Source organism: Trichechus manatus, unplaced genomic scaffold, assembly GCF_000243295.1.
Source record: "Trichechus manatus latirostris isolate Lorelei unplaced genomic scaffold, TriManLat1.0 scaffold00076, whole genome shotgun sequence".
Classification (NCBI taxonomy): Eukaryota; Metazoa; Chordata; class Mammalia; order Sirenia; family Trichechidae; genus Trichechus; species Trichechus manatus.
In genome coordinates, this window is record NW_004444012.1 from 11685526 (window position 1) to 11699984 (window position 14459).

Here is a 14459-nt window from a genome sequence, read left to right on the forward strand (position 1 = left end):
TTAATGATTCCATTATAACTTACAAAACCTTCCCTTCTTTGTTGTTTTCTGGTAGGGGGGAAGCTGAGTGATAACTCTTTTAAGCTGCAGGTGAATGATGGTATCATTCATTTTGAGAGAGAGAGAGAAAACAAGGAAAAAAATCCTGTCCCTTCTACCTCGTCTTCCCTCCCTATTATCTGCTTTCCTGCTCTTGCTCTGATCCAGGACCTGAAGGTAAAGCCTGTAGGTTAGAAGGAACACAATGAGAGGTAAACGGAAACAGGGCTAAAATTCAGGAGACCTGAGCCTAGGTCTAATCTGATACCACCAAGCTGTGTGATCATGAGTAAAACCTGTGTCCAATCCTTTGAAAGAGGTAACAATCCTTCCCCTATATCAATCAATGAACAATTTACAGGGTTGTATTAGTCTAAAAAGATGAATGTACACAACATAAAAACACAGCATTAATAGGAACACTTTTCATTTCTATAAACAGAAAGGTACGTTTTATCCTCTCCCATTAGCCTCCACTGGAATGAAGGGCTGAGAGAGATACAGTGCCTAGACCACAGAGATGAAACTAGGCCATGGTTCTCCCATCTAGGCCACAGAATGATCTCTTTCTCCTTGTCTGTTCAACCTCTGGCTTAAATCTCTGTTGCAAAACTAAAGACAAAGAAGCCCAAGGCCTACAACATGCTTTGCCCTACTGAAGAACCGCCAGGACTAAAACCAGTCCAGTGTCCACACTAGTAGCCTCAATTCCAGGACATAAAACCCCCATCCCTGACGTCATGATTCACTCTGGATACAGGACTGTCCACCTCTGTTGTAAGAGGGCCGGGGAGGATCTGTAAGAGTGGCTTTCACGCCTGACGGAAGGACAAATGCATTAATACACACAATCACGTGCTACCCTAAACTCATGCCACCCACAGGTAATGGTGTTATCCAGAATTGGAAGGTGAGGCGGCCCATGTGACGCTGACACAAGGGGCAAACATCAACTACTCAGAGGAGAGGGTTCCGATCCAAGACGGCCTGGAGAGGCTTCAACATGAAAGCATGTTTATTCATTACATCCCAATCCATGTTCCCAAAAATCCCCAGAAAGGATGTTTTTTTTCAATGATAAACTCAACACAAACATGTATCTCCAAATTGGTTCATTAGTAAGGAGACAATACATTCAAAGAATCAGTACATGAAACAGTAATAACACACACAAGAAATAACACACACAAATCCCTCACCATCACCAATACAGAGAACTGGCTGCTTAAAAAAAAAAAAAGAAAAAAGGCACCTTTCTTCAAACCAGAGGCTGTGCAGGCATACAAACACAGCACTAATAACTTCTTCCTAAGCAAATGTATCTAAATTCTATCTGCCACGCTCATCTAGTGGGTTCCCATCAAAGTAGGCAGTAAGTTTACAAGTCAGTGGTGAAAGAACAGAATAAGGAAAAACAGTGACTTTACAGTGAAGACACCTGGCACACTACCCTAACCAAGTGATGTGCGTTAGTATCACCAGGGATGCCGTGTGGGTACCGTGCACCCCTGGTACAATGTGATGAGGAGAACACTTCACCTCTGGGCATTTTTAAAAATCCACAGCCCCAGTCTAATCACAAGAAGACACGAGACAAACTCAAATTGAGGGACATTCTAGAAAATACTTGACCAGTACTCCTCCAAACTATCAAGGTCAGGAAAAACAAGAAAAAACTGGGATGGGGTCTTCAAAGCCTGTGAGCAGCCATCTAAGGTACTCCACTGGTCTCACCCCTTCGGGAGCAAGGGAGAATGCAGAAAACAAAATACAAGGGAAAGATTAGTCCAAAGGACTAATGGACCACAACTACCACAGCCTCCACCAGACTGAGTCCAACACAACTAGATGGTGCCCAGCTACCACCACTGACTGCTCTGACAGGGATCACAACAGAGGGTCCTGGACAGAGCTGGAGAAAAATGTAGAACACAATTCTAACTCACACACAAAAAAACCAGACTTACTGGCCCAACAAAGACTGGAGAAACCCTGAGAGCATGGCCCCCAGACACCCTTTTAGCTCAGTAATAAAGTCACTCCCGAGGTTCATCCTTCAGCCAAAGATTAGACAGCCCCATAAAACGAAACAAGACTAACGGGGCACAACAGCCCAGGGACAAGGACTAGAATGCAGGAGAGGACAGGAAAGCTGGTAACAGGGAACCCAAGGTCAAGAAGGGAGAGTGTTGACATGTCGTGGGGTTGTTAACCAATGTCATACAACAATATACATACTATTTAATGAGAAACTATTTGTTCTGTAAACCTTCATCTGAAGTACATTAAAAAATGGACAAAAGAACTAGGAAACTGTCACAGACCAGAGGAGACTAAGGAGACAGGACGATTAAATGCAATGTGCTATCCTGGGGGATCCTGGAACAGAAACAGAACATTATGGCAAAACTGGTGAAATCCAAATGAAGTCTGGAGTTTAGTTGACAGCAATGTACCAACACTGGTTTCTTAGCTTTGATAAATGTACCATGTTAATGTAAGATTTTAACAATAGCAGCTGAGGGAGGGGTATATGGGAACTCTCTATACCATCTCTGCAACTTTTCTGTAAATCTAAAATTATTCCAAAATAAATTTTATTAAAGAACAAACAAGTTACAAACAAACAAAGAAAACAGTCAGTTGTGACAGTAACCAGTGTTGCAGGAATGGAATTCCTGACTGTAGACACCCCAGAAAGATAACTAGGCTGGAATGAATGCTTTGGTAATTGCCCCAGGGCACAGTAAATCTCTACAGACTGTGCTCCTTTTCTTACCTGCACTGAAATACTCATCCTCCGAGAGGGCCGTCACTTCAGTATCCAGCGGGATGGGGTCACACAACAGAATGTCTTTGCCCAACACATCACACTCGTACCCATCATCAAAGAGCAATTTATACTTCCCAGCTCCAACATCTCGTGTGATTTTCCCAGAGTAAAAATAGCCATTGGATGACCACTTGGCTACAACTCGAAGCCCTACAAAACTGTTCCCTGGGGAGGAGGTATCTAAGCCATCAGAGGGGCCGGCAGCAGCCTGAAAAGGAATCTCTGGAGAGTCGCTGCGACGCAAAGCCCCAGCACCCACATCTGCTCGTCTGGTGGAGTCTGGTACTCGGGGCACAATACGGGTGAAGGACTTATCATCTGGAGACATGCTGGGTGAAATGTCCTCTATGCCCAAGGGGCCAGGTATAGCTGTTTCTCTGAAGAGAGAGAAAAGACGGGATGAGGGAGTGAGAATAAAAAGAAAATACACACATACTACCACATTTTCCCATTTCTTTGTCCATGGGTCTCTTCAGCCCATTCTTTGACAACCCCATCACAGGCATGAGCCTGGTCTTTCAATGCACTCACTCTGATCCCTGCCCACTCCCCAGTCAATGTGGGTCCCTCTTGTCCCTCCTGACACCCCATATACTCTCTACTCCCCTCTCTTCTCTCTATTCCCTTTGTTTTTCTAAACAAGTCATAGACTAAACGTATCTCACGCTAGCCAGGTACCTGGTTCCAGTGGTCCGAGAAGGCGGGCGGCCCCTTCGCCCGCGCCCACGAGGCGTGACTGGAGCCTTCCCTCCCTGTCTGATGCCAAGGCCTGCATCACCATCCTCCTCACACACTGGCGCCCCTGTCTGACTGACCCCTTTTCTAGGACTAGAGAATGAAGACAGGTTAGTCTGACAGCACCTGCTACTGAATCCTTTCTTCACACAGTCTCCCCTTGGCCCTCAGGCTCTATGCCAGGCCAACATGTGCTGGGTCTCCAGGGCAGCAGGAAGCTGGTGACACACCCACCAACAAAATCTCAGCCAGGAAGTAGGCAGTGTGGGATAACAAGTGAAGGACTCTCTCCTCTCTGCGAGGCTATTCCCTCCTAACAAAGCTTCCTACTGCTGCCCTCAAACACAGCACACCCATTTGTCCCCTGCCTTCTCCTCTACTTCAGGCTCTGGACACCAGCAGAGGACAAAACAGAAAGCTAGGGGAAGCAGCCAGTTGGGGCCACAACCCCCAAACTTTCTGTATTCCCAACCAAAACACTTATAGACTACAGAATACGGGGGTGGGTAGCAGCATCTTCCCTACAGCATCACCCTACAGCATTCCCGAAGTCCCATTACCTATTCTTCCACATTTTCTCAGGGGCTTCTTTACCAACAAAGTCTACCTCCCACAGGGCTCCCCCCTACCTCCCACACAAACCCAAAATAGGACAAGAATAAATGAGGAGAACGGGGAGGCGATTTATCCTAAGAGGAGGATGGGGCGGATTTCCATTACTCCCCTTGTCCTGTGATAATAAAATGCCAGTAACCCTGCCCCTGCTGTGGCTCTCCCTCTGGAGACCCTGTCTGCACCTCAGTTTTCCTGGGCCTCCTCGGGAGCTGGGTAAGGCAAAATCTGCGGGTTCTGTCCCGCTGGTTTTCCCTTTGGGTTGTCCGGCTCCTCTCCCTGAGCTGCCACTGCTGTGCATGGCTGAGAGACTCGTCCCACTTGACGTGCGGTGCAAGCTGGATGCTTTGGAGGAGAACGAGCTGATATCCCCCAGGTCACCTGAGGAGCCCCCAGTCTGTGAAGGGGAAACTTCAGTTTCACACTCCTGACATTCTACAACTGGCTCTTCAGTCTCCTGAAAGGAAGAAATGGATACAGAAGCTAAAAGAAGCCACAATAACATAATGCTAATACAATGGGTGGAAAATCCCAGACTGCTAGACAGGTGGGAATCAGGAGGGAACCTTCTGGAATAATGAAAATGCTCTATACCTTGATTTGGGTAGTGGTTTCTGTTGCTGTTTTAGATGCCATCAAGTCAGTTCGACTCACAGCGACCCTACAGGAGAGTAGAACTGCCCCACAGGGTTTCCAAGGAACAGCTGGTGGATTCGAACTGCCAATCTTTTGTTTAGCAGCTGAACTCTTAACCACTATGCCACCAGGGCTCCTGGGTAGTGGTTACACGGGTATGTAAACTGTCAAAACCTACTAAACTGAACAGTTAAGATCTGTGCATTTTCTGGGAATATATTATACCTCAATAAAAAATAAAATAAAGGTGGGACTAGACTGGGAAGAGAGAGATGCTACACTGAACTAAGTTAAATTCTCATTTTACTGGACAAGTTCACAACCTTTGGCTCCTGAGAAACCAACAAGAGTTCTAACCCAGAGGACAGAGGTAATTCCCTGTCTGAAAGAAGACAGGTAAGGAGGTGGGAAGGTTAGAGGAAAATGATTCACGGTTAGGAGCCCTGCTAGGTACTTCAATAGTAGTCAGCAGCAGTCCACTTTTTTAAAAAATTAGTTTTTTATTACCTTTCAATAAGTGATCAAACAAATGGAAATTTATAGGCTAAAACAGTATTATTGTTTGGAAAAACGAAGAAGAGGTTGTGATGAAAACATATACGTTTTCAGTACTTATACATCATATGAACGTCAAACTGGTTTTAGCTCACATGCCAGCTTTGATGGATTGGTAATGGTTGCCTTGAGCTCAGTTTTAAGAAGCCTCTGAGGTTAAGTGAGGCTCAGTGTGGAAGTGTTCTAAGACCAATATATCCCTAAATCTAGCTCAGTGCCTGCCACAAAACAGTCCCTCAGTAAATACTGAATGAAGAATCTTCATCTCAAATCAGCAGCGTGTTATATTCTGTCTCAGTATATGGGACCACCATCCATCCAGCTGCCCAAGCCAACGCCCCCAGGAATCGTGTTAGACTCCTCCCTCTCCCTTAATCCCCACACTCAGGAATTCATCAGATCCTATCGATTTTACTTTCACAGTATTTCCTGTACAGTGAAACCTGTGACAGCCAGAACTGACAGGACTCCCTGTTTTTCCAGGTCTCGCAGGTTTTCCACCTTTGACAGGGTGCAGTCTTGCACTTGTCTATCACTGTTAGTGAAAATATTTGAGTCTTCCTTCTCTGACAGGTTTCCACCTTACACAGCTTCCGGCTTTTGCAGGTTTTACTGTATATACTTCTCCCCTCTCCAACTCCTACTGCTACTGTCCTAATCTGAAACTCATGACCTCTTCCCTGAACTATGCCTCTAGTCTCAACCCACTCCAGTCTACTGTCACGCTGACCTTTCCCACATGCCAATTTGAGCATGTCACTCACTTGCCCAAAATTCTTTAAAGGCTACCCATCACATAGAAGATAAAAATCTAAACTTTCTTCTATGCTATACAAAGCCCTTTATGCTCTGGGTTCTTACCAACCTCTCCAGCATCCTCTCTCACTATTCCCCACCCTACACAATCTTGTCATACTGAACTTCTAGACACTCATAAAGCATGCCATGCTGTCTACATATTTACATAACTTTTCATTCTGCTTGCAAAGTCCTGCTCTCCCATCCTCTCAACATTATCTGCCACACTTTTTTGAGCACTCCCTCTTCTATGGGGTCTTTTAGCTCCTTCAGGTAGGCTTGTAGGCTCTATCCTCTCTCTCTAACACACCCTCTCCACACCTGTACCACAGCAATCAACAAGCTCTGGACTTACTGCATGTCAACCCTAAGCTCCTGAAGCACAAGGACACTGCCTTTTTATCATCATAGTCCCAGTGCCTCCCAGTTCTAAAGAAGTCACTGGCAAATAAATGAACAAAATCTTTAACAAATTATAAAAGAAACAAGGGCCACAAGAGAAGAAGGGAGGGAAAGTTCTTCATAGTTATGTTTCTTCTTCCTTCCCTGAGCAAGGAATAGCTTTACACTTACGGGTATTTCCTAGAGTTCTCTGGACCTGTGATCTGGCCTCAGAGACCTGTCCGCTTTCACTCTCTTACACATCTTTCTCAGCGCTGCCCACCAGCTAGACTATTCCCTCCTGGGGGCTCTGTGCTTTGCTCACCAAGCCTTCCTCATGGAATGCCCTTTCCCCTTATTTCCCAATATCTAAAACCTTTAATGCCCAACTCAAATGCCACATCATTCAGAAAGACTTCATCAAAATTCCCTTCAGATGAGCCTCTTCCTCCTCTGAACCACTATATGTGCCTTTCTTTTGATGCTTATTATTTTTGCTCTGGAGAGGCAGCACAGTGTCGTGGTAAGAAATGGAGGCTATGGAACTAGTCTGCTGGGTTGAATTCCAGCTCCTCTATTTATTAGTTGTATAACCTTGAGCAAGTTACTTCAACTTGCTATGCCTCAGTTTATCTGCAAAGTTTTATGAGAATTAAATAAATTAATTCACTTAAAGTCCTTAGAATAGTGCCTGGCACATACTAAGGGCTCAATAAACGTTAGTCATTATTATTATTGTACTTAAATCATGGCAGCGTTTCCCAAACTATGTTCCACAGGGGCATAACAGGCATTGCTTAAAAAGAAAGTTCAATGGTCAAATAAGTTTGGGAAATGCTGGGTTAAACAGAATAAAACAGGTATCGTTACTAAAGCACTTCACAGAACCTTTAATACGGCTCTTAACAGGCAATGTGAATTCCATTGAGGAAAAGGAATTAACAGCATTTAGCGTTTCTAAACTTTATCTATGGAGCTTTTTTTGCCCTCAGATTATCTGGCAGGCCTGCTCCTTACACAAATATAGTTTAGAAAGCACTATAAAAAATATTAAATGAAGTAGTATGTATAATAACCAATACACTACCTGACAAAGTTCAAGGTAAGACTACAAAAATTTTTCAAAAAGGCAAACTTTTTCTATAAAGCTGCTAGGTTCATAATTTTTCCAAAATAGTAATAACATTGAAAAAAAATTCCACAAACATAAAACTGAAGATAAATCCACACTTTAAAGGAGTGATTTCTGGGATTTGGCATACAATCAGTAATGACAATTTCTCATATTAATGTCAAATGCTACTTGACATCAGGGCTACAATGGCCCATTGTTGAACAGCAGTAATATGTCTCATTTAATAAAACCATATACTCATTGCCGCTGACTCAATTCTGACTCATAGCAACACTACAGGACAGTGCAGAACTGCCCCATAGGGTTTCCAAGGAGCAGCTGGTGGATTCAAACTGCCAACCTCTTGGTTAGCAGCCAAGCTCTTAACCACTGCACCACCAGGGCCCCTAAAACCATATATCAGAGTTAATTCTCTCTGGGTACAACTTCCTATATGGCTAGCAGGTAGAATCAAAGTACCTGGGTGAATTAAAAAAAAAAAAAAAAAGGAAGAAAACAGCTGTTTGTCTTATCAATTAATAACATGGTTCCCAAACCTTAACACACGCACAAAGAAAGGTTCCAGACTTTTGAGAAAATCTGTCTAATCTCAGCCAGTATTAGTTCTAAATAAAGTCAGCATGTGATGCTGTCGAACCTAACAAACAGTCCATAAATGTCAATACTATTCCAACATTAGAAACTGGTCTGTAATGAACTGCACTAAGAAGTGAAGGTGCATTACCTACCAACAGGTCCATAACCACACACGCGTGGAGACCGAGAAAGAACGCAATGAGTAAACAATGAGGAAGCACATGCAGCTAAACGGGGTTCTAAGTTTCATTCGAGTTTTAGGGATTAAAAATATTATATAAAATCTTTATACTTATACATGAGATTCAGAGATATCTATTTGCTCTTTACAGAAAAGGAAAGCATGATGGAACTGTTAAGTAACTGGCCAAATACCAACAGCAAACCCAGGGCTGGGAAAGACAGAACTCGGGACCTTGTTTCTAACCCAGTTCTAACATCTTGCTGTCATGACCCTTTTCGTTTTCTGATAAAAAAGATGAAGGAAAACAAAGTGTTAGTAGTTAGCTGCACAGAAAAGAGGGAGCCGGAGTGATTTCTCTATGGAAAGGAAGTTGCCACACAGACTCAGGGTTACCTCAGTTACTTTCCTCTCTACTTCCGTCCCGTCCACATAATACACATCTGTGATGACACGAGTGACAAGTGTGCGCACTTCACGGATTGTTCGCATGTGACGATGCAAGACGTGGCCATGGGGAGGCTGAGGCATATCAAATTCTTCCTCTCCCTGAGGTGTGGAAAATAGAACACAAGCACAGCCCTCAGTGGAAACTGACAGAATCACAAACCAACTTCATGATGAGCACTATTCAGAGATTCCATGAATCTAGTGTGATAGAATTTTCCAGCTGCTTTGTTTTCTATCCACCTATAGATGAGAGACGGACCAGCTGTACAGCCAGATGCTAAGAGGAGTTTGTATCAACATGACCTAAAATGACTTATTCCTGTCTAAATCAAAATCATGACATCTAGCAATTGTATCTGGGGATAGTTAGGTAAATCTTTGATCCCTAAAAGTACATTATTTTTAGACTGTAATTCCTGTGATTTTGGTGCTGGCTGGTCAATTAGTATACAAGTTTACACTTGCAACAGCTCTTTAGAATTTTCTGAAAAGAGGAGGGTATTCTTTAGTCCTTTACATAAAACCAGAATGCCACACCTGCTCGTCTCTGTGAAGTCTGTTTGTCCTGCATTAGTAGTGAAAACCATAGTTTATATATACCTGGAACAAGGTACACTGATTTCTCCCAGAATTAAATATGAAATATTTAATCTATTCCAAAGAATAGACTATGCCTAGAGAGTTGACCTAGTGTCCAGAAACAAGAAATATTACCAAATTAAGATTCTGTATCTAGGTCTACTATAAATAATATGTAAGCAGTTAAATAGTTAAAATAAGACCCTGTATTTATGACAATTGTTTCATAAAATTATTTAGGGAGACTGAGCCTCTTTCATTCAAAAAAACATTAAACAAACATTTTCTGAACATAAAAACTTACAGGTACCAGGCACTATGTTAGACATAAACACCTGATGGAAAATTCAGGACAGGTATAATATATTCAATACTTCTGAAATAATTCAAATGCATTATCTCTGATTTACAAAAATGTAACTAAGACAACCTCCATTCAAACAAACTGGGTTAACTAAAATAGCACCCAAATCCATTGTTTTTACAATTTTCTATTTACAGATAACCCCAGAGTTCATGCTTTAGTGAGATCTGAATAATTAGAAAAGAGATGACTTCTTAATAAAGCCCTACTTACTACCGCCAATGATTAGTTTCTTTAAGTGCTCCAGCCTTTCTTACCTAGGACCTATCTGTGGCCAACAACGTGCTAGAATTTCAGTCTTGTATTTCTTGACAAATACATGCTTTCTCATAATGCCTGTATCACACTTATCCACATGTGCACCCCAGCCCCAATTCTGGCTCTGCAACTCTGAAGCGGACGAAATGCACACTTCTGTCTCCCACCTGGTTTCCCCCATGGTAGGCTGGTTTTACTTTCAGCAGTCAGCATCGATGTAGCCAAATCTTTAAAAAGAATTCATGTACCACTGCAATAATGGTGACTCTGGGTTTTTCTTGACAAGATGGTAGTAATGTTCCTACATTTACTAAAGATTTCAATAATTTACCTGAATAATTCCCACTCCAACATCATCCTTAGGGATGAAATATCTGCTAAAATAGAGATGCGTAAATTTTGTGAATAAACATAAATAAAATCAAAAACATGGAAGCTTATTCAACCACTAGTTATCCCTTAAAATATTTCTAGAACAACTCTGGTTAATGAATGGGTCAGAGAATAGGTCTGTCACACCCCGATCATCAGCGTGCCCACAGCAGAACCCTGACCGCCCAGACGTCCTGCCAGCACACACAGTCTGACTATTGCCCCCTACAGAGAAAGTCAGTCTGTGAATAGGCATCTAAAAGGTTTCACTGTGTGTCTCTGCATTCTTCCAATTACAACAGCCATCCAAACAATCACTGCAACAGAGACACCAACTTAAACATGTCTGATAGAATAAGAAAGGAAAAGAGGGAAAGAGGCAGACAAAAAAAAAAAAGCTACACTTACTCTCTCTCCAAACAGTCTTCTGAAAAGAGGTCGCTGTAAAGACAAATAACTTGAGGACTTGTCATTAATAAGGGAAGAAAACAAAATGAAAATAAAAGCATACTTTCTTTTCAGAGAAAACCTGGCTCCAGGCCCAGTGATACATAAATACGAATGTAAAGCATGACAAAGTGGGCAGCCTCTGCTTTTCTACAGCCTGAGACTCTCCACACTGCTGGGGACAGAAAGCTCCAACACTCCTGACAAACCTCCATCCAGCTTTCCTCAGTTTCCACCCATTCTTAAAAAAATGGCACATCAAACCTAATTTCTGTCACTGTACCCACCACTTACATTTTTCTAGCACTTTTCCTATCTTAGCAGGTGCAGGGAGTCTCAAAGGTGTTACTTCACTCCGTATGATGTAACAGTAGAAGCACATTTTCAGTAGTGGTTGTAGTACTGATTGGCAGTAATAGTAATAACAGTAATAATAATACACAGGTAGTAGCAGGAGCCAACAGATACTGAGCATTTGCTATGTGCCAGGCCCAGTGCTAAGGGCTTGGCGTGTCTTATGTCATTTAATCCTCACAATACCCCACTGTGGTAGTTCAGCATTATTATGCTCTTTTTTACAGATAAGGAAACTGAGGCACAGAGAGGTTAGGAAACTTCCCTAAGGTCAAATTAAAAATGGTACTGTGGGGATTCAAACTTAGTCTGACTCCAAAGCCTAGGGTCTTAACCACTCTGGCTCACTGTCTCCCATCATCACAATGAGATATGAGCAGAGATTATTCCCCCTGTTTTACAGAGGGAGAATATAAGAAGGTAAAGGAAAATAAAAGCTAGCGACTCTCACATGATTGCTGTCTTTAAGATTCACGTTAACTCTTTTTCTAAATGCAGAAAACCAAAGTATGTGGTAGAATGCAAACACTTTAAATTAATCATGAAAATAAACAGAAGCAAAATAGGGTTCTGATATGCCATGGCCCCTACATCTGAAAACCTACACTACAGTGAAACCTGTGAGAGCTGGAATTCAAAGGACTGCCTTGTTTTTCCAGGTCTCACAAGTTTTCCACCTTTGACAGGGTGCAGTCTTTTCTATCATTCATTTTAGTAGAAAATATTTGAGTTTTCCTTCTCTGACAGGTTTCTGCCTTACACAGGTTCCGACTTTTGCAGGTTTTACTGCATTTTGAATTTGCAAGAGCTAATGATTTCTTAGGTCTCCGAGACTGTGTTACTATAAAAGTCTATGATATAAACAATTTTTGGAGTTCCTGGAGAGGGACAGATAAACAGAAAAAGACTACACAGATCACAACAAAAAATAAGAAAGCAACATAGCATAGTGAGAAGAATACCGATTCTGGAGTCAGATATGCTGAGTTCAAATTCAAAATCTTGGGCAAGCTACTTAACCTCTCTTCAGCTCGGTTTCTTTACCTGTGAAATGGGAATAATAATACCAACCTCATGGGTTGCCTTGAGCACAACGCTGATATACTACAGATGTTCAATAAACAGGAATGATACTGTTTTTAGAAAACAAACAACTTGGACGATCAGAATGAGAGGTACATCACTACTGAAGCTTCCCTAGACTGATCCCAAGTGAAGATGATCTACCAGAGCAACTGAAAAGGCAATTTAACCACTATTATTAACTTCCAAATTTTCTCTGCCATGGATCCCACAGCTGCCCGATAAAATTTTCTGAACTTCCTCTGATTTGTTAACACGTACATTTTTACCACCGCTACTTACCCTCTTACCTACTCAATTCCTGTTAGTACCTACACACCCGTTACTCTGTTCCTAGGAACCTGTTCTTCCTCCAGCCTCACTTTCCTCACTTCCGGTTACTTCCCTCCCATTATCTCCAGCCTTATCTTCTCTTCTGCAGTCCCTAGCCACCTGGAGACTTTCCCCATCTGTCTCTATTTCTGTTACTGTTCTTTGTTTCCTCTTCTACTCTTTCTTCCTTTACTTTCTACTATCTCAGTTCCTAGGGACTATGGTGAAACAGACTTGAGGAGAAATTAGTTCTATGGTTAGAAAAGATAGTAACAGAAGGAAAAGATTAAACACTGAAGATTATAGAACCCAGACTATCCTCCTGGCTTTCTTTTCCAGTAAAGACCTACTTGAAAAACTCTAGCACTATTCTATTTTCCCTAAAAGACTACCCATTAGCTGTAGTTACCCACAATTTTCACTACCCTATCTCTACCACGGATAGTTTTTGTCTTTTAACCACTGGCCTGTACAAAACTGTTAAGAATTATCATGAGGCAGAAGTGCCACAACTTAAATTCTCTAGGAAGCCAGAGAGTTGAAAACAGGCCCCTGAGGTACCCAATTGTGTTCTCTCACCTGGCTATGGAGCGACTCTGTATCATCCCCAGGGGCACTGGCCAGTTTCTCACCACTCCCCTTCTCAGTCTGAACTGTGGCATCTTGTTTTCCACAGTTCTGGTCCATGGTATTGGTCCCCTGCTCACATACATTCTTTACAGTCTGGGTTGCTGTGGAAACAGTTTCCGGGGCCCATGGAGAACACTCCATGGTCTGGATTCCTATGTTATTTTGGCTGGGCCTTTCAGTCAAGGCCTTACTAAGTTTTTCCTGATTGGTATTCTGTCCTTCTTTCTGGCCTTCTGGCACATCAGTCTCCATTGCTTCTCCCTGAGGACTGGATGGCCTCTGTGTGGACACCTGCTGGGAGGCGGGAGAAGCAGAGTCCTTGGCAGCACTGATGGCCTTCACAGGCTGTTGACTCTGCCTAGTCCTTTGGTCACCGTCCAATTTTTCCTTCTCCGCTTCTTCCTGAGTACTTGGAAAATGGAGTAAGCTCCCCCTGAAAATCAACCATATAAAGAAACTATGTCAAGTAAGCAAGAGTGTATAAGTGTGTTTGCACTGTGTGTACGTGTCAATACTGGCAGGACGGAACCATATTTTGTCAACTGGAGAAATAAGGAAAGGAGAAATGTAAGGTGGCCAAGCATATAGCATATCACCCTGCGAGGTTTCCTGCAGTTTGACAGCTGTGAAAAATAATGGTACGCATAACTATTCTACCATGACGACAAAACAGTCATTTAAAACTTCTTCCCATCACTAGCTATGACCTCTGGAACTTGACACAGGAAAACGACGTAAGCACAAAGATGTCAACCCAGGGCTGAAGTCATAAACAATGAAAGGCAATTCAGGGATCTACTTCAAGAAAAGAGATCAATTAGGTCAAGATGTCTCATTTGGCTTAATGACTGGTTTTAACATTTTTTAACTGACTCCTTACCTTGTAGATATTGTTCATCCCCTCCTGATGACCAATAATTTTAGGAAAAGAAATCCAATCAGTAAAGGATAAAGTTGTGAGACTCTAGCTTTGCTACCCACACTGAGACATCTACAGTTAGCCATTTCAGAACGGCACGGTTCCTCAAAGACAGTTCTCAAGACACAGCACACTTCTTTTCAGTAGTCTTCCCATTTGAGTACCGTGATACATTCAGTTATTCCACAAACATCAAGTGGAATTTTACCT

General features: G+C 42.5%; 1 protein-coding gene across 2 annotated transcripts in view; it reads right to left on the minus strand.

Annotated features, from left to right (window-relative positions):
* Positions 1-14459, minus strand: part of TP53BP1 (tumor protein p53 binding protein 1) — a 90722-nt gene that overhangs the window by 8792 nt on the left and 67471 nt on the right. For both annotated transcript variants that reach the window (XM_004380685.3, XM_023735208.1), the window contains 5 exons: positions 13280-13763; positions 8878-9030; positions 4405-4676; positions 3551-3700; positions 2819-3249 (listed from right to left, as the gene is read on the minus strand). In XM_004380685.3, coding sequence (XP_004380742.1) covers positions 2819-3249; positions 3551-3700; positions 4405-4676; positions 8878-9030; positions 13280-13763 — 1490 coding nt within the window. The remainder of the gene's footprint in view (positions 1-2818; positions 3250-3550; positions 3701-4404; positions 4677-8877; positions 9031-13279; positions 13764-14459) is intronic.